Raw genomic sequence first — 19399 nt, forward strand, 5'->3', positions numbered from 1 at the left:
CACGAGCTGGATAACAGATCGCGATATAACTGGGTGAGTTCCCGTGTTTCCTGCATGTTAGCAAGCCCAACTCAGGCTACCTTTGCCAACAACTCAGCTGATAACACAAGGAACAGATGTGACCTGTCTCTCTTCCACGCTTGCTTCTCAGGGTCAAATGCTATCGCCACTTTCCTGCTGCTGTAGGCTCTGCCAGTTGTCAGACACCTTACGATCGTGAGCCTTCCCGGGGACGCCAATTTGAAATGGGAGATGCTCGATGGCAGTCTGGTCAAAACAGACGGGTCGACAAATGGTGGCAAGAAAACCGAACAACAAGTCAGGTCTGTGAGCTCTAGACAGATGATGCCTATCAGGGATAATCAGATGCTATATCAAGGAGCATAATGATCATAAATCTTGAATCAGGAAATGAGTGGCATTGTTGTAACTGTCTATCCTTCTCTACAGTCGTAGGTTGCCCATAACCCGTCCTCGAGGATATCACTGCCTGAGGCAGTAATCATACAAGTGTCGTGATTTCCCCACTACAATACCCAATTAGCATCGAGTATTATCGTGAGCACGTCGACATCGCGGGCGCACACGTTTGCCTACGCACCAATTTTTCCGCTAAATTCCTAGTAAGTCTCTTCCTGGTATACTCGATCGTCCTACACTTGGTACCTGGTCCTCTACTCGACATGTCTGATTCCGAAGTATCAAGGAGCCAATATGACGCATCTCAGTTCGCCAACCCATTCATCGATTCAGACTTTCCACAAACAGATGAATCCTCAGACGTGCTGAGTAGTCAGAGCATAGCACATTCGACTCCTGTCTCAGACACTCCCCCTTCCCCTCGATATCCTCGTGCCCCCGACTTACTACAGCGCGTCGGCAAACTCTTTCAACCATCTTATATTCTCTACAACTGCGACAAAACCGATCCCATGATGGAGATGTCTCAGATACAGTTTGTGAAATGGTGGCTAATGACTGAGTTTGGCAGCAAGAAAGAACTGCAGAAATCTATTAGATGGGATACTATACTGAAAAAGTCTGATGTTTGGAGCTCATTTGATCAGGTTGCAAATGCGCGGACTGGCGAGCCCAAGGTTATGTGCAACCGCTGTCAAAGTGTGGTTGTTCACCCAAGGTTTAATCGTTCTGGTCCCTCTCCCATGAAGAACCATCTTAATAGTGCGTACTGCACTCAGCCGCGGAAGACTACATAGCAAAGCATAGACCAGCTTCTCCGAGAGATGGCAAGTCTATCCTAGATTTAATTCACAATGCACACTAATCTTCCTTATCTCTACCTAGCCGCGTCAATCAGCAAGCACAGAATTCAGCCAGACATCCCTTCAGAAGAAGATCCTCAAGTTTATCACGACCACCCGTCTCCCATTCCGCACTGTTGAGCACCCGGAGTTCAAAGAGCTTCTGCAATGCACCAGGCTCGCCACATCAGAGCTCAATATCCCGTCCGCCCGCAGTTTGAAACGTCTTTTAGATAATGAAGTCCAGGCACAGCAACAGAGCGTGCTCAGTAAGCTTCCACCTGGAAGCTCTCTCTCTATTGCACTTGATTGCTGGACCTCTCCGTTTGGCCAGGCATTTATGGCCATCACTGGATACTTCCTCGACCAGGACTGGAATTACTGTGAGGTTCTTCTTGGATTTGAGCATATCCAAGGATCCCATACTGGGACTCAGCTAAGTGAGACTGTTATCCGAATCTTGCAAGAGCATGGTATTACCGACCGAGTATTATCAATAACAACTGATAATGCATCAAATAACAACACAATGATTCACGGTGTTCAAGAGATGGTTCAGTCCCAGGCTCTTCACAATACCTCTGTTTTCCGAGTACCATGCATTGTGCACGTTATACAACTTAGCCTGAAAGACCTCCTTGGAAAGATCAAAGCGAACCCAAAGAATGCAGAGGCCGAGTCAGAGTGGTCAGAAGAACGTACGAAGTCGCTACAGTCCGCTCCAGGTTACGCTTCAGGGAATATCGTGGCTACTTTGAAGAAGGTAAATGTATCATGTTGTATCCCGAGAATATAATTGCTAAAAAAGCCTAGATTCGAGAGCTCGCTGTATTCATTACCGCTAGTCCTCAGCGCCGAGAGGCTTTCCGGGCGCTTCAAACAATAGAGCCCAAGCTTCTACCGATTCAGGATGTCCGTACACGCTGGAATTCTACTTTCTTAATGCTCGAACGTGCCAAGAAACTACAGCGAGTCTTCAACCAGTACTGTTCAACCCACCAATACGTTCAATTTCAGCTCGGCCAAGAGGAATGGCGCCAAGTGGAGTATCTCCTTTTGGTCACAAAGCCTTTCTTTCATTACACCAAGATCTTGTCCAAGACTCAAGATGTTACTGTTCATTCGGTCTTCAGCATCTATAAGGAGCTCTTTAACCATCTTGATGATGTTGCGGAGTTACTAGAACGCAAGACTGTCCCTTGGAAAAAGAGAATGCTTCAGGCACTACAGGCAGCGAAACAGAAACTCTCAAAGTACCACAGAGCGACCGGCAGTGAATCGTTTGGCACAGTTTATGCAATTGCAACTATTCTGTGTCCATCGAAGAAGCTTCGGTTTTTTGAAGGCGATGACTGGAAAGAGAAAAACGAGAAGGGAGAAGATATCAATTGGATGGAGATCTATCGGGATAAACTACAGAAGGAATTTGACCAATATCAACAACGCATAACCCGCCGCAAGGAGCCCTCTCAAGCCCAAGTCTCTCAAGAAGTGGACGAAGAGGAGCTTGATCTGATGATGGATTTGCACGCTTCACACAGTGAAATTGACCGACCGGAGGATGAGATCACACGATATCTTGCACAGGGTCTGTATACTTCCCTGCTTTATTATACGGCTTTCCAGCTAAGTTATATTATAGGTCTTACCAAAGGAAAGCCAAGGGTGTTCTGGAAGGAGCATGAGCATGAATATCCAGTGCTTGCAGCGATGGCGCGGGATAATCTGGCAACACCTGCTAGTGGCGCTGGTGTTGAGCGGCTCTTCAATTGTGCTCGTGATGTCTGTCACTATCGCCGGGGGCAGCTTAAACCAGAAACCATCAGGTCTCTAATGCTTCATCTGTTCGCATCAAAGTTCGAGCTTCAACAAACCGAGCTCGAGATGATCAAGGAGTATCTCTCTAGCGGAGAGGTTGCCATACTCGATCAGACATGGAAACCAACTCCGTCGCTTCACGATATCGAGCCGATCAGTGAAAACGAAGAAGATAGTAACCAAGCGGAGGATAGATCGGATGACTCAGAAAATGATTTGGGATATAGTTATACAATTAAGTAGGCGACTCCTACACCGGTTCCAATCCGGGGCAAGCAACCACGGCGCAAGCGGCTTCATAGTGCCGTTGAGCCTTAGGATAATGGTGATAAGGATCTCCCGCTTCCTAAAATGCCAACTGAGAAGCCCACGCAGGGGAGATCGGGGAGGATTCGGAAGAAGCCAAAGCAGCTAGATAGATTTGAGTTTGATAACCTATGATATGATCTTGAATAATTAAATGCTGTTGCAATAAAGCTAGACAAAGTAGATTAATTTGGAGAAAAGATCGTAGGCCAGTTATTCCCGTAACAAATATACAATCAATTACATATTGAATACCCAAAAAACATAGGGGAGAATGCATAATTTATGCAAACTCGCTCAGGTCACGAGTCTTAGCATATTTGCAATATTTGTTATCGTACGATAATCTGCGGATATCCGCAAATGAAAATATAATTATCGTATCGTATCGTTGCGGATAATTCGATAATGAATTTATATCGTTATCCGCGATTTACGGATACGATAATCGATTATCTGCCGATAATTTGGATAGTGCTACAGCCTAGGTGGGATATATATATACATGGTTGGCTCTCGCAAAGGTATATCCTGAGCTAGGTTGGCAAAGAATAGCGCCAATTTATGATACTAACCTTCCTCTCTCGATACATTCCACCTCATCTCACATTCCGATGTGGAAGACCAATGATGGCGTTGGAGGACAGGATAGAAAAAACCGAAGGAATTGCTTTATCGTGTGACAGTGACATCAAAAAAAGTAGGGATACATGCCGGCCAAGTCGTTGACCCTCGGACCCAAATCAACTCAAATTTTACAATTCTCATCCTTTTTGATTATACCACGTACCATTTTGACGCTGACGTCGAACCGATCTATGGGCTATCTTCTACTGTTGCTAGTTCTTTCGAGGTCCTCAGCTAGCGCTTGATCGAATCGGTTCCTAAAAATCCACAGAAGGGCAATATGCGTTTGAAAAGGGAAATAGATTCATAGAGCAAGATAATAAAGATGATGTACATTTGCATTGTTTTCTACTCTACGCCAGTTATTCTCCTTTTAGTAGAATAAAGTTGAACAGTTGAAACTTAGTGCCACGTATATCTCGAGCGCCAGAATCACTCATATCCAGCATAGTCAAGTGGCCCCCCTTCAGGGCTTAGCTAGCCACGGAAATCCGGGTCATACATGGTTCCTGTCTTATCTAGAGTAGCCACATACCGATTGCGGCCCCCACGTTTGCCGTGTGTTTGATAGTGGGCATTAAGGCTGTCGCGTCGCGAAAACCTGCGTTGGCACCCAGGGACCCAGCAGACATAAGGCTTCGCTCCGGAATAATTTGTCAAGTGACGGTTCAAGCCTTTTTGGCGTTTGAATTGGCGCTTGCATCCCGAAATTGCGCAATTGAAATGCCGCCGTTGGGTGCTGTGTTATAAACCTCCCTAATCAAAGTTGGAGGGAACTTGTGTGGAGATTGGATTGAGTGCCTGTGAAATAACTTGGCCCGCCTCTACAGCCTGCGTATTTTGGAAAATGTGCTGCCCTCCAGGCTGCTCTAGCCAAGGATCATTGGTATTTTGTGAGACTGGCAAGGTTCCGAACACATTCCGTACAATGTCAGAGTAGCCAGGAGCAGACTCCGAAATAGGTAGGTATCGAAACCAGCAGAGAACAGGCCGCCATCCGCAATAGCTAGAGCCTAGGTCCATTGGGCAACCCCCGTGTCGACAAAAAAGACCATGATTAAGGCTTTGGCTAGTATGTAATTGGTATGTCCAGCCCTAAGGACTAACTTCACAGGTTTAAGTCCGGGGGAACTCCAAGTTAGGCTGTTCAATGGGTACGTGTTTGGTTGGGTATTTTTGCTCGCTTTTGTCGCCGTAGAGCAGTGGTATATCGCTTAGGGAAAACATATCCGTCCGGCATATTTGTTTTTGCGAAAATATTGCCATAGCTTTTATCATTTATGATATTGCGCTCAGACCAAGCATAAATCCGAATTCTCGTATCAAAAGCGAGGCGAGAGAAGGAGGGGGTAGAATATCCTAAGGACGATGACTAATTGCGAGTCGATCAGTATATTATATGAGATCTAAAGTGTATCAAAGAAATAGCCTCTTGAAACAACATAGACAAGACAAACAGCAGAAAGTGTCAACAAAGCCGTAGAGCTAGATAACTGCAAAGTTATTGTTCGCCCTTAACAGTGGCTGAACTGACCTCAACAAATTCTGTCGAAAAAAATTCTACCATCTATATCCGAATGTTTTTCAACATGGCCTCTAATTTATGGTTAGCAAAACACATGAATGATAAAGACGACTAGTTGAGGCGAGATAGTCGTCGATTAAACGGTGATCAGACACCGCCTTTATAGCTGGCTTACAGTGGAATTTTGCTGCCGACAACTAGAAACAAGCAGTTACGAGTACAGACTGATTGGAAATATATAATTGTTCACCGGCTGGTCAAGCTTCTAGAATTGCCCGTTGAATGTTTGAAGCTGTCGAAGCCGCAGGACATATTTAATGCTGCTAGAACAAGCCAATACATTTAGCACATCCATCAGCAAGGGTACAGGCTTGCTCAACCAACACCAGCATTTAAATAAATGAGTTCGTTGATACCCGTATCTCTGTCGTAACCCCAACGAGGCCGTTATGTGTCTCCAAGCAGACTATAAGAGAGGCTTTCATCCCCTGAACAAAAATTAAATCAAAACTGATTCTTCCCCTGTCATAAAATGGATACTCCAAGGAACGTACAGGACCAAAACAGTGAAGGAGATCATGAGCCGAGTGGGCTTCCAATCCAGGTTGATGAAAGCCACCCAAAGGATGCTTCTGATCCCAAACCACGACAGGTAAGCCAGATGCATCCTATGCGGTATTATATCTCGTGGCTGACCACTAGAAATTTCTACCCGCAGCTGGAAACCAGCCAGAAAGAAACTCTGATGATCGAGCAATTTCAACCCATCTTGGCAACGCTAGCAAACGTTGAACGCGAGGATGCGAAACTGGGCTTTCAAGCGGCTCGAACTGTGGGGCTTCATCGACGTGTATGGGCATCATGTGTGCCTAAACACCTCCGTGGCGAGGATGTTGATCAAAATCTGCAACTTTCAAAGGAGGCCATCATCGACCCGAGCAAAGAGGGGGTTGTACCTCAGCTTCCTGCTGATGAGCAGCGACAACGACTGGTGTCTTTTGAGCAGGCTTGGGAATCAACTCGGGAGCGACTGACGGTCGTGCTTTACGGTTGGAATCAATGCTCGAAAAGTAGACTGGGCATGTTAGTTGATGCCAAAAGAACTGAGTAGGGGCTCTAGTGGGAATCATGCTACTGAACTGTATGTATTTCTTGAGTGTGATGTAACGTCAATCTTTTGACACAGTCGTGTTTATTTCGAGAACGTCGTACAAAGCCCATGGCAAGAACGTGACTACTGGCAGACATTGGACGAGTTTTATCACAAGAGTACCGCAATCATTTATAGTTTTCTTGGATATTATGTACAAAGAACGAAGGGTCCAGGGATGGCATCGTGGGTAATGTCGCCTGTGGAGAAATGGTAGAGTGACTGGAATACGGTAGCGCTTCTGTGCGCGGCCATAGAGATAAAGTAAAGGTGGGAGAAAATGTTTCATCAGTGGCTAGGGATATGATGTCCAGAATCTGTCCTCGCACCCGACGTAGATTACCCATGGCTGTTTCAACACGGGGCAAGAAGAACAAATACTCCCCCACTGTTTCACCAGAAAATTGATGAATCTTTGCAAGACTCAACTCCAACCAGTAAAGCTCTTCAAAAATAAAGAATGCTGACATGTGAAGGAAGAGGTCCTCAGGTTGAGTGGAGAACGACAGAAGATCTGGGCCTGTCCACTTGAAGCCCGGCTGGTTATCGTTGTTGGGGTGAAAGAGATATTCGACCTGGGGGGATCCTTGTCCCTTGTATGATATAGAATTCAACTCATTCTGAAAGTCTAGTTCTGGATTTTCGTGATCCGCGCAAAGACATGGCGGTGGCGCCGGGATGCAAGAAGACTCTCGCCAGATAGCGTGAAGGTCGAGATCGAAGTCGTCATCTAGTCTATTGTCAGCACAAGTACGCCGTAGAATCAATTCTCACAAACCATTTTGATTAAGTTTATTCATCTGAATCAAAAGGACCCGGGTACTGTCGTTGCGAGGAAGTGAAAGGAGCTTCTGAACTGACAGTGCAGAGTTGCTGGAGGTTTACAGTAATATAAAAAGCCGTACCCAATGATTATTTAATAAGACAGAGTCAAAAAGCCAAAAGTCAATCATTCAGAAAAAAGAATGGGCTAATGTACGTGGATTTCGTGAATCGTTGATCGTTCATCGGGATCAACGAGACATCACCGTCGGCCGTCTCATCGGGGATCCCCGAATCTAATTTATCACCTCACGAAAGCATCCCTTCATCATTATAGTATTGCAAAAAGAATTTCACTCCACTCAGAATTGGTTTTACTGCCCGTGAATGTGTCGTTGAGCTAGTTTCCTGTGTTCAGAGTAAACAATAATGAATCATGATTGGGCGAGAGGCCCGAGTATCGTCACAATCTCAGGATCATGTACTTTTGGACGGCACCAGCTCAATCAGAACGTGATCAACCGGGTATAAATGGATCGGCTCAAGCTACTTAGCCTCGTTCGCTTGCTATCTGAAAGAATCCGTTAATGTCTACTGTTATTGTAGAAATCAGTAATTGCCAAGGCTTAGCTCAGATAGGGGCTGGTAGATGCTGAAATCAGAGCGGACGCCCGTCAAATGACAGCGGACCACGGAACTCTGGATCGTAGTCGGGACTCATCTTGTCGAGGGAAGCAACATAGCGGTTGCGACCACCGGGTCTCGCATGTGTCTTCGTACAATGGGCTTTGAGATTGTCGCGGCGTGAAAAGCTACGGTGACATCCAGGTACCCAGCAGACAAACGGCTTTTCCTTCGAATGACTCCTTGAATGGCGCTCGAGGTGATCCTGACGCTTGAAGCCCAATGTGCAGCCAATAATTTTGCACTTGAATTTTCTCGTGTGCGTATTAAGCTCCTGTTCTTTTGCATTCGATAGATGCCTAGGCTGCTTGATATAGACGTTGAGGTCTTGCTGCAAAGGGTCTTTCATACCCACGTTGGTCTCATGGTTTTTCTGCCATTGCTCTGGTGATTGGTCAAAGGAGATACTGGTAAGGGAGGGAATGGTATTGGCTTCATCATTTGCGTCAGGGTTTCCTGTAAGACCCAAGAAGTCGGAACTACTTGTCGGAAGATTCGGAAATATCAGTGCAGGGTTGATAGTCTGCGTTGGCGAGTAATCAGCCCCCGGCTGCCGTTCAGCTAAATCGAAAGGTGAGATCGATGGAACTTGGTATGGCTGACAAATTCTTGGTGGCAAGCAAAGTATGGAGGCCAACTCAAGGCAATGGTTTGCTTCCTGGCCAGGACAGAAGTCCGAATTGCCATGGTCTCGGGCCGGGATAAGTGTGGGATGATGAGAAGTTGAGGGGCAGTAGTAGACCTGGATGACTCCATGCTCTGCCCGACTGCCATGTTGCAGCGAAGCAACATTAATGCGACTAGCGCTTCGTATACTATCATCCAAGTTGGACCAGGTTGGCAGTACCTGCGAGTCCAGATAGTAGACAAGATTTGTCCCTGCAGTCGGCAGCTTGACTGGTGAGAACTTTGTGTCATCATGCTGAACACGAAGCTCTGCGAAAGTCGGAGCCGGCAAGAGCGGGGGAAGGGGGTTTTGATGTGTCCGAGACATGTTGCCAGCTGATCTGGGCATTTTCAGTATTTTGAAGCAGCATCAAGAGAATTGGAGCGGCTGGCAAATTATTTGGAGTAATAAAAGCTTATACTGTAGCTCAATCTAGGAGGAAAAGGACATAATGACGCACGCGTCGGTATTGGGCAAAGTCGTGACCAAGATGCGAGCAAGTAAGATGCAGAAAATTGCGTTAATTGTACATTGACTGCCTCAGCGCACACGATTTCAACAGCATCTCAAACATATGTCTATAGCAAAAGCTGGTACTAATATCTAATTGTCACGGATAGATTTGTACTCTTTGGTCATGATACTGCGTGGCAGTCAATGTATTTCTGCTACTTTAGTTGACTCTGGTGAATAACCGTTGAACCTTCAAAATAGTCCACCTTTTAGGAGCAGAATACTTTGTGAGCTTAGTCCGTCATGTTCTGGTATGAGTTTCGGGACCCGGAACAACGCCGCACGATCTTGACACATCCACTTGCTAATATTGACGGAAGTGTCTCCTGTCTGTAGCAGATCGCACAGCAACACACTTCAAGTTTAAACTTGATACTGTAGTCTAAACTATCAGATGGTAATCTTCGGCACTGTAAGCTTGCAACGCTCTTTTATCGACAATACCGTAAATTGCACACGTATTCCCACCTTATGGATCGGTCTTATTGTGCATTGTGCCTCTAATATTATTTCTGCCGTCTTTTAACTTGATTCGCTTTCAACTCATTCGTCTATCTGGCTGATGGGATTTAAAGAAGCACTTATACGTGGCGTCACTATTCTGAGCCAGACCCTAATTTAATCACACCAGCCTTCTTTCACAATGATTTTAATTAACGCCTAGTCTTGGTTCTGTGATTTGCTGTATACTTTTATATATGAAATGTCTCCCCGGCTTCCAAGATTCTCGATCTTTAAAATACGTGGGATTTGATTGGTCAAACAGTGCCTCAATCAAGCGAAGACCAAGCTAGACTGGCACCGTTATGATGCTCACTAGATATGTTCTACTGTTGGAGATGATCGTCTTATGCGTGGTCAGCGGACATCTCATCATGACTTCGCCAGAGCCATACAGTCAAGACACCCTTAACAACTCTCCTCTCGCTGAACATGGCAGCGATTTCCCCTGCAAACTTCGCACAAATGCATTCTTGGCTCCTTCGACGGAGACAATCTATCAGATCGGCACTATGAATTCTATCAAGTTCAAAGGAAGCGCGACACACGGTGGGGGCTCATGCCAACTGAGCCTGACCGAAGACCGTGAGCCCACCAAAGATTCTAAATGGAAGGTTATCAAGTCCTATGAAGGAGGTTGTCCTACAAAGGCAGAGAGACTCGCCGGAGGCGCCACTGCAGACAATGGCCTTCACCTCGATTTTGCAATCCCCGAAGGTGTTCAGCCCGGGAAATACACCCTAGCTTGGACATGGTTCAACCGCATTGGACTTCGTGAGATGTATATGAACTGTGCTCCCATCACCGTGGCCAGTGGCTCGTTGCAACAGCCCAAAGACATACAAAAGCAAACGCCTACTTTGCCACCCATGTTCGTCGCTAATATCAATGGCTGTATCACGAAAGAGAACTTGGACATTCGCTTTCCTGAGCCAGGAAGCATTGTGGAGCATAATGGCCAAATGGACCACCTTCTTCGCGAAGGTGAGCCACCATGCACCGGAACACCTACGTTCGGTGCCTCGGCAGCCGTCCAGTCATCCATTCCCGACCCGACCAAGGGTGTGGTTGAAGAAACAGACTTATCTCCTAATTTATCAGCTCTTGCCCGCATTCCGTCTTCAATTTGCTCTTGTCATGTCCTTCGCCGTAATTGTGGCCATAGATAGATATCGAGGAACTGAGTAAACGCTGACGTACAATGAAAGGAGGAAGGAAAGAACCCAATCAAATCCAGTGAAAATTCAGTGCTATTTTGAAAAATTTAGTTTCAGGTGTAAATTCATGACTCGCTCTGTTGTACAGTACTCGGATCGACTGGATGAGAACGAAAGGGGGTATCATATATAAGATCGCTAATTCAAAAAGTGAAAAGAACGCTTCCTTGCTACAAAACAGGAGGTTACGAAACACAAAGACGTTTTACATCTCCTGCCTTTGTTTGACATGGTCGTCGTCGTTTGGCTGCCCCCGACCGCTGTAAACTCGGTCGACATATTATAGTAGAGCGATGAAAGTCGATAATCAAAGCACGGCCAAGCTCTTCACTCCAGAGCACATTATCTCGCCGCAAGTCTTCATGGATGATACCGAGAGCTCTTATTTCCTTGTTCGATTTGTGAGTCTCCCGGCGAAGCCATTGCGTCTGCTCCATCGTCGCTGTACATGCGCCTCCCCAGCCCATTACGAGCATGTGGCGGATTTCTCCAGCGCCATGAAGAAAATAGATTTTTGCCAAGTCAATCGTACCCAAGAATACAGGCACAGCAGATCCTTGGGCCTTGCGCAGCACTCGGTAAACCTGCGCTTCGCGAGAAACTTCTCTCCACAACCCCGACGTGGTGCCTTTGCCTATAACTGTGTAGCCATATTCCATGCAGGTAAGTTTGAATGGGGCACCGTATGAGCCGCAACCGCCCAAGGGGATGCAGCGATCTATATTCTCGTCTAACTCATTTTTCAATGAAAGAATCATGTCCCTAGCTGAGATTGAGTGCTGAACCAAGTGGTTCTTGCCCCGGCGATGATGATCCACATTTGGACACGACTCATCCAGCACATCCCCGTTCTGCAAACCGAGCAAACATCGCTGCGTGCAGAATGGCGCGGCACGGCGTCCATGATGGTCGTTTTGGTTAGGCCCAGTCGTTTGCTGGCGACCTGGTCGTCGAGCGGACGGTGAAGGCGTGACTTGGCTGATCCTCCGCTTATGGCCAGCTGCTTGATTGGTGTCCGAGCCGGACGAGCCAGGTGACCGCGAGCGCGGTCGAATCTCTGCGGGTGCACAGGTGGTTTGGGATCGTGTAAGTACTTGACGGCCCTCTGAGGGAGACGGTAGCGGAGACGACGATGGTAGTCCGTAGGATGAACCAGACTCTGGACTGGGAAACTCAGGGTTGGTACTATCGGAGTGGTGAATCTGCTGCAGCTCCTTCCCGGGAACCTGCGAGCGTGCGTGGTCAAAGCTTGTCTGCCATTTGTAGAGACTTGGGTGCACACGATTTCTCCATTCTTGCTCACGGTTAGGCGAACCGAATGCCATCAAACAAAGGCATAATACCCTCGCAACGGTGGACTTCCATAGCTGGGAGGTAACATCGTTTGCAGGGTTCACTTCGCGGTGAGGATCACAAAAAAAGTAGTAAAGCGTGCTAGGCTGGTCACGCGGAACACGGAGGAGAACGCGAGAAAGCCCATTTGTGAGATAGGAATATTCGAGTCCCTCCTGAATCATCACATGGTATTCTTGCACGACGGCGGAGCAGACGAGTCGCTCCGCATTGTATTTCATCTTCGCTTCCTGGTCCGTGGGTAGTTTATTGGATCTGACCATATCTTTCCAGAGGTCCATCGGTCTAAGGCCCATGCGAAGAGCTGCAAGAGATAGCTTGTGAGGCGGCTTGTACTCGACAGTCGTCAGCACGGTGGTCGAGTGACCGTCGACACGATTGATGCAAAATTGGTCCGGTCGTGGGTGACTTGTGCTCGGCAGTTGGCTCGCATCAACCTCGATGGGGTCGTTTCGGTTCAAGGAATTCGTATGATTACTGAACTCGATTCCGTCTCCGAGCCCGAACTCCTCACGAGCAGCTGGAACACTGCAAAGCTCGTTAATTATATCATGCACATGTTCTTCAACGCCAAACCGCTCGTAGGCTTCAAGTTCTTGCTCGCTACTGACTGGTTTGCGAGCAAACCGACGGCCGAGCCCTTCTAATTGAGCCACAGATGAAAATAGACGAGGTGCCTCGCCCGTTTCGGGCTGAAGATAGTGGCAGACGGACTTGTAGACCTCTTCAAGCTGTTTTGGGCAGTCGGTCCAATGTTCCAATCGAGTTGGGCAGTATTTTCCGGTTGGAAGGGGGATTTTCCCAGTGGTGGAGCGAGATGGGGAATCGACTCTCAGCGATCGGGAGAGAAGGACATGGCAGTGCTGAATGAGCTCCGTGAAAGTGGTCGGTCGGTTACGTTCTTCTGCCAGCCGCCTCCCTTCTGCTTCCTGCTTTTCGCGCTCTTCTGCCTGCCGCCTCCCTTCTGCTTCCTGCTTCTCGCGCTCTTCTGCCTGCCGCCTCCCTTCTGCTTCCTGCTTCTCGCGCTCTTCTGCCTGCCGCCTCCCTTCTGCTTCCTGCTTCTCGCGCTCTTCTGCCTGCCGCCTCCCTTCTGCTTCCTGCTTCTCGCGCTCTTCTGCCTGCCTCCTTTTCTCTTCCGCCTGGAGATAGAGATTTTTGTAATCTGGAGAGCTGGGATCAGCCATTGATATGTAGGGACCAGACGAGGAATCGATCCACAGGCACCGATCGGCTATCTCCACTTGGCTGATATCACCTGATTCCGGCTCCCGGCAAAGGTATTTCCCCGGGGGAAAACATGACTGGATGCCGGGGAACAAGTGTAGCCGATAAAGCTTCCTGCAGGATACGAATGCTGTATCAAATCACTATCACGCTGACCTGAATCATTAGGCGATAGCATTCTTCAGGATTCAGAACGTGAATTGTGTCAAACTCTATGTTTTGACGTGCTAGGATCTCATCTCTTGGCCCTAGGAGTTATTTCTTCCTGGAAGCCTTACAAACATTTATGGGGACAAAGCAGCAGCCTCTAGGCTAGGAGCCGCTCGCCCTGTACACGAGCCAAACCGTGTGGTGGGACCGTCAGAGCACTCTACACGTCGCACCGTTGATCAACCCTGTTTATGAGTCGTGGTACCCCAATATTTCTTTCACAAATGGCCAGTCTGAAGAGATATTCTCTCTATCGCAAGGTCTTGCATTGATAGATCATGGAGGGCCCGAATAAGTAGACTATGAGGAACGCGCTGAGAAGTCTAGGGCATTGCCATTCCTTGGCGACTGAGATTCTGGTTCAAACCCGAGATTGACTCCCTAACTCTGTTCTACCAACATTCACATAATAAAGGTCCAGGTAACCAGGACTCCCTCCCAGGAGCCTGACCTGCACTCCGACGATTTCCTATCGCACAATAAGGCATCTCACATTCTCAATTCACACGTGTCGCCATATGATATATCTTCTGGTGCATATAAGCTAGTCCAGGGCTCTTGTTCTCTCAGCTTTCTATCAAGTCACGCCATGCCAATCCCACACAAACAAGCCGTAACTAGCACCTCTGAAATCCAAGCTCCCGAAGTGAGTATGGCCGCTTCCACTGTTTACCACACCTTCTAGTAACTTTCAATACTAACGTACCGAAGAGGTCTCTCCTCGGTCTTCCTGATGAAATCCTTCTTTGCATAGCATACAGCCTGGATCAAGCCAGAGATTTGCTTGCACTGGCTTGCCTAAATCAAGCAATGAACAAAATTTTCCTCGACTGTCTGTACAGGTTCAACGTCCGACACCAACGCAGCTCCGCATTGTCCTGGGGAGTTCGTCAAAGCAAACCGGAGTTTGTCAAAATGATGTTGGGTTACTACCGAGCGAACGCCAACACCACCGATAGTAAATCTCGCACACCCATCTTTTACGCCATTCGAACCAAGAACGAGCAAATCATTCGCATACTTCTTGAAAACGAGAAAGCGGATATCAATTGGCCAGATTGGCGCAGACAAACTCCATTGGTATACGCCATTGAAAGGAATCTTCTGTCAACTGCATCACTTCTACTCGAATTTAATCCATGTCTGAATAAAGTGGATATCAAAAACGGTCGGCTATCTGGTACGCTATCGATCTCTGCGATGAGAGCCGGGTGCAGTCCCTTTTAAAAAGGGGTAGCGACATACGAACGCCAGATTACAAAGATGTCTCGCCCTTCTGCCTGGCAGTGACGAAGACACCCCCGAAAATCGCCCGGCTGATACTCCTCAATTCAGATCCCGATTCAAAAAAGATCTTACTAGAGGATGTCGCTCTCAGAAACCGTCTGCTGTGTCGGGCTGTACAAGCAAGCCTCCGAGATGTCATCGCGCTACTGGTTGCCCATGGCGCAGATCCAAACTCTAGAAATAGAGATGGCCAGAGCTTGTTGCATCAAGCCACGAAAAATGGTGACAGGGAGGTGGTCCAACAACTGCTCACGTATGAAGACATATCTATCAATGCAACGGACAGACGTTCCTGCACTGCACTTCACATCGCAGCAGAGTATGGATGCACGTCGGTAGCCAAGTGCCTGCTGGCCAAATGCGGTATAGAATCCAACGCAAGAGACACCTACGGTCGCACTGCCTTTCACATCGCAGCAGAGTATGGCAACAAGTTGATCACAAGGCTTCTCTTAGCCTATGGTGCTGTGGATATCAATGCCCGAGATGCTAATGGGGCAACAGCACTCTGCTTGGCTGTAAAGGAAAAGCACACAGCTGCAGCCCTGCAAATTCTCGCAGAAGACCATGTAGACCTCAATGTGGCTGGTCAAAATGGCTGGACAGCTCTTCACCATGCGGTCTCAGTGGGAAGCATACCGCTAGCTTGTGTGCTTCTCGACAACGATCAGCTAGATCCGAACCTTCGTGATGATGAAGGATGGCCTCCTCTCACCCATGCTGCTTCCAATGGCGATTTACGCATGGTGGAGCTCTTTCTCGCGAGGGCAGACATACAAGTGAACGTGCATCAGGCCCCACCCCTCTTCCATGCCGCCAAAAAGGGTCATGTGGAAGTTGTACGCCGATTGCTTTCCGTTGGTACGATCAACATCAATCAGCAATTTGGGAACAGCTCGCCTCTGTGCGTTGCCTCCGAGATGGGCTACCCGGAAGTTACAAGCTACTCCTTGGGCACACAACACCCCCCGACACTAATCTCAAAACTTACTTGGGCGACACTGCACTTTCTTTGGCCGCTTACCATGGTCATTTGGAGATTATAAATCTTTTACTAAAAGTAGATGGATTGGATGTTGCTGCTGCTGATAATTTTGGGGACACGGCGCTATGCAAAGCAGCTCGGAATGGACACGAACAGGTTGTCAAGCGTCTCTATAGGGATGCTCGGGCAAAATGTGCGAGTGATGTCAAAAGGGCCATTGAAGCAGCTCTCACCTCTAGAATCACACTGTACCTTGGAGGCCACTTGGATGAGCAAGTCCACTTTTGCACTAGGTCTTGAATTACAGATAGCCCATGATTGCTTTGTTAGATAATTGTTAATCTCGTCCGGTACAATGCAACCCCTTTCAAATGAGCTCCTCTTATACCATTTTCAGGCATAATTTGCGATGAACCGTATTATCTCATACTTAACCCGCCGCACATCCCATATCGTGTCTTTGATGGTGAAGAAGTCCAGGGCTACCCAAAGATTGAACAGTCAACACATATTTCACGTGAACATAGTGGCTAACGTGCTCGGCGGAATTTACATATTTTAGCCTCTCGAGATACGCCGTTAATATGGTGAACATGTGGTTAACTCACGATAAAATACGTAGCACGAGGAGTAAAGAGAAGGGCGTCCTCGCCTTCCGGGCAATCCAGATGCACAAAGTGCGTCATGCAGATCATGTCTTCATATATGCCTAACAGAAAGTCACAGGTGATCCTAGGAGCTACCATATACCCCAGAGGCCGAGAGCCTTTTGCGACGCTGCTCGCCAAGATGAGTAGAAATCTTATGAAAAGCGTAATTCGTGAATGGATCTATGTAGATTGCCACTTAGGCAGCGGGCAATGCAATGAGCATTTGGTGCAGCTCCGGGTGTGCCATGTCATTGATCCTATAGGCAATCTTAGTCTACAAGGCACACAGAAGATTGACTGGAAAGTATAAATAGTCTGCGTTCGGAGTTACTGACCACTCTTCTTTTGTTTCCACTCTCAGATTATTGAAAACTTGTCTCAACGAGACCCAACTAGACTTATCAAAATCAAAACTACCATTTCTGGAACAATGCCCTCATTTTTCACCAGAAGCACGATGCGGATGCGACTGGTCGTCTCTTTTCTTACAATAGTCTGGCTGGGACTTGCGACTCTCGCCTCAGCGTCTGCACGACTCGCAGACGTCCTGCAAAATCGCGCAAAGTCTGACTTTGTCCACGCCGACAATTTGATGCTGGACATCACATTTCAGAAGCTCATGAGCAATATTCTCGTTAGCATGGTTATCACAGCCCTCATCTCAGCGGTGCTTTTTATTTTCGGAATACTTCTTTCGGTCCACTCAAGGTGGCTACAAGAAGATTGCAATGCTCGAATCTACTATGGCTGCTTGACTTTTCTCATGAGCATATGTGTTATCTCCATAGGAGGTTATGCCGCCGGCTGTATTCATGGGTTTCAATCCTCATTTGAGCTGTTTAGTGGAGAGAGTTCGTTTCCATACTACGCCGTCATATACTATGGCGCGGTTGGCCAGGCCACCTTTGCGTCTGCACTATTCATCTTGATTTTGGTACATGTTGTTGCAGCTGCATAATTTGATATTTGAGAGACACGAGATGACGGAACCTTGGAGATGATACCGAGGCATCCTGCTTGAATCCAGTATGGTGTGGAGGAAAGAACAGGGGGTATTACGAAGGAGAGAAGATCCGAACTGGCTGTTATGGCATATCCGAAGATATAGCAAGCTAGAAACCCTTGAGTGTCAGAAATAAATCTGCGGATGGAGTCCAATTAGGAAACAAATGGGTTCTATGATAAAACTCATTCACAAGTTACAACAATATTGAGGAAGCTCCAGATACAGCAACGGTAGACAACAGAGCACTGTCATGGATGCTCTCGGAAGTGACCGGCACTCCATTTACATTATTACTGTATCATTATGACTCAGAAGCATATCATCATATTCTGATACAGCTTGCGAAGTAATATTCTATGTATAAAGATGCCTGCAAACCAGACCAGGGGGTTCTTTTTAAGAACTTGATACAGTAGCATGATGTTCGTATTTCTAAGGAAGCTCTGGAATTTTCTAGACACTAGTCTGCTCGAGACCTACCTGATTGGAAGGCTGGGCCAAAAGCAGTGTGATCAAGTAATGCAGCTGATCGGCAAAGCAAGTTTGATCTGGCTAGTGTGCAGACATTTTTAACTCAGCATACAGCAATATCGTGTGCTCATCCGCCTAAGGCATGGAAACGGATATTACCAAGGCCGTGGACTATTGGACGGGAGCATTATTGGACGGGAGCGTTAATCATAGGCCAACCCCATGTTATCTCGACAAATGAGATTCGATGAGCCATGGAAACGCTCGCTCGGGGAGATTGCAGTATAAAGCCTGGACTTCGTGGAAGGCTTATTCACCTTACGAGAAGCTGAATTGACCCACTTACTTGTCCTGAAATCTGGACTCGAGTTCCTATTCTGGCTTGACAACGAGGACAAGAAATTTTGATTTTGCGTCAAGGAAAGGAAAAACACCCTGGACTTCTTAGCGTGTTCGAATGTGTGCCTACGAGCATCAGAAGTTCTCGAGTCCTACAGTAGTTGAAACAATAGTCGGCTGTGTGCAACACAGAAACCTCTCCTTTCGAGTAGCACGGGACTAGGAGATGCACATAATAAATTTCAATGGGATCAATCGGACTCACTTGGCGAAGAAGCCCACCACGGGTACAATCAAGCGTGACTATCTGCCACAATTTTCAGAACAATTTTCAGCGGGGGAGAAAGATTTCAGACTATGAATGACTCATAGCCGGACTAGGTGCCACCCTGTTGGGCGATTTGATTTCAAATTCAACGATATGTAAGAATCATATTCTTGCGGTTTAGCTCTCTTCTCAACAGTTGATGAACGTTGTTCACCACACCCAACGCCGAATTTTGAGAGAAATAATTCCAGAACGACACTAGATATTGTAGGCCGCAGAGTCCCGAAACACCGTTTTAACGTCGTTCACATGGCGTCAACGCCTATGAAATACGCAATTCTCGCTACCATCTGCGCATGTAGTTCCTTGGAAGAGACGCAGCCGAAAAGGTATAAAAGAGGCCCAATTCCCTGCCCAAAAAAATCAGGACTTCAGTCCTCACGCTCCGATGTGTCACGGTGTCCCTCTTGCCTACGGGCTTGAGGGTCTCCATGACCACGGCTTTCGCTGCCACGAGCCCAGCGATGTAAGACTTGTGCTCCCTCACAGCCAATGAGCCCTGTGACTGTAAAAA

General features: G+C 47.3%; 8 protein-coding genes across 8 annotated transcripts; 4 read left to right on the forward strand and 4 right to left on the reverse strand.

Moving 5' to 3' along the window:
- Positions 1-683: 683 nt before the first annotated feature.
- N7511_003543 (uncharacterized protein) lies at positions 684-3323 on the forward strand (the record flags this gene model as incomplete). The annotated part of the gene is made up of 4 exons (XM_057125968.1): positions 684-1182; positions 1319-2025; positions 2076-2850; positions 2905-3323. The coding sequence occupies 4 exons, from the start codon at positions 684-686 to the stop codon at positions 3321-3323; spliced, it is 2400 nt and encodes a 799-aa protein (XP_056988127.1).
- A 1358-nt stretch (positions 3324-4681) lies between these two features.
- Positions 4682-5036, reverse strand: N7511_003544 (uncharacterized protein; the record flags this gene model as incomplete). The annotated part of the gene is made up of 2 exons (XM_057125969.1): positions 4682-4789; positions 4827-5036. The coding sequence occupies 2 exons, from the start codon at positions 5034-5036 to the stop codon at positions 4682-4684; spliced, it is 318 nt and encodes a 105-aa protein (XP_056988128.1).
- Positions 5037-6816: 1780 nt separating this feature from the next.
- On the reverse strand, positions 6817-7488 carry N7511_003545 (uncharacterized protein; the record flags this gene model as incomplete). The annotated part of the gene is made up of 2 exons (XM_057125970.1): positions 6817-7423; positions 7463-7488. 2 exons carry the CDS (start codon positions 7486-7488, stop codon positions 6817-6819), a joined length of 633 nt encoding a protein of 210 aa, XP_056988129.1.
- A 620-nt stretch (positions 7489-8108) lies between these two features.
- Positions 8109-9128, reverse strand: N7511_003546 (C2H2-type zinc finger protein; the record flags this gene model as incomplete). Its single annotated transcript, XM_057125971.1, has 1 exon — positions 8109-9128. One exon carries the CDS (start codon positions 9126-9128, stop codon positions 8109-8111), a length of 1020 nt encoding a protein of 339 aa, XP_056988130.1.
- A 1061-nt stretch (positions 9129-10189) lies between these two features.
- On the forward strand, positions 10190-10984 carry N7511_003547 (uncharacterized protein; the record flags this gene model as incomplete). The annotated part of the gene is made up of 1 exon (XM_057125972.1): positions 10190-10984. The coding sequence occupies one exon, from the start codon at positions 10190-10192 to the stop codon at positions 10982-10984; it is 795 nt and encodes a 264-aa protein (XP_056988131.1).
- Positions 10985-11217: 233 nt separating this feature from the next.
- Positions 11218-13569, reverse strand: N7511_003548 (uncharacterized protein; the record flags this gene model as incomplete). Its single annotated transcript, XM_057125973.1, has 1 exon — positions 11218-13569. One exon carries the CDS (start codon positions 13567-13569, stop codon positions 11218-11220), a length of 2352 nt encoding a protein of 783 aa, XP_056988132.1.
- An 839-nt stretch (positions 13570-14408) lies between these two features.
- On the forward strand, positions 14409-16152 carry N7511_003549 (uncharacterized protein; the record flags this gene model as incomplete). Its single annotated transcript, XM_057125974.1, has 3 exons — positions 14409-14465; positions 14531-14999; positions 15074-16152. 3 exons carry the CDS (start codon positions 14409-14411, stop codon positions 16150-16152), a joined length of 1605 nt encoding a protein of 534 aa, XP_056988133.1.
- A 1019-nt stretch (positions 16153-17171) lies between these two features.
- Positions 17172-17699, forward strand: N7511_003550 (uncharacterized protein; the record flags this gene model as incomplete). The annotated part of the gene is made up of 1 exon (XM_057125975.1): positions 17172-17699. The coding sequence occupies one exon, from the start codon at positions 17172-17174 to the stop codon at positions 17697-17699; it is 528 nt and encodes a 175-aa protein (XP_056988134.1).
- Between the last annotated feature and the right edge of the window lie 1700 nt (positions 17700-19399).

This window comes from Penicillium nucicola, assembly GCF_028828085.1.
Source record: "Penicillium nucicola strain IBT 29836 chromosome Unknown utg000002l, whole genome shotgun sequence".
Lineage (NCBI taxonomy): Eukaryota > Fungi > Ascomycota > Eurotiomycetes > Eurotiales > Aspergillaceae > Penicillium > Penicillium nucicola.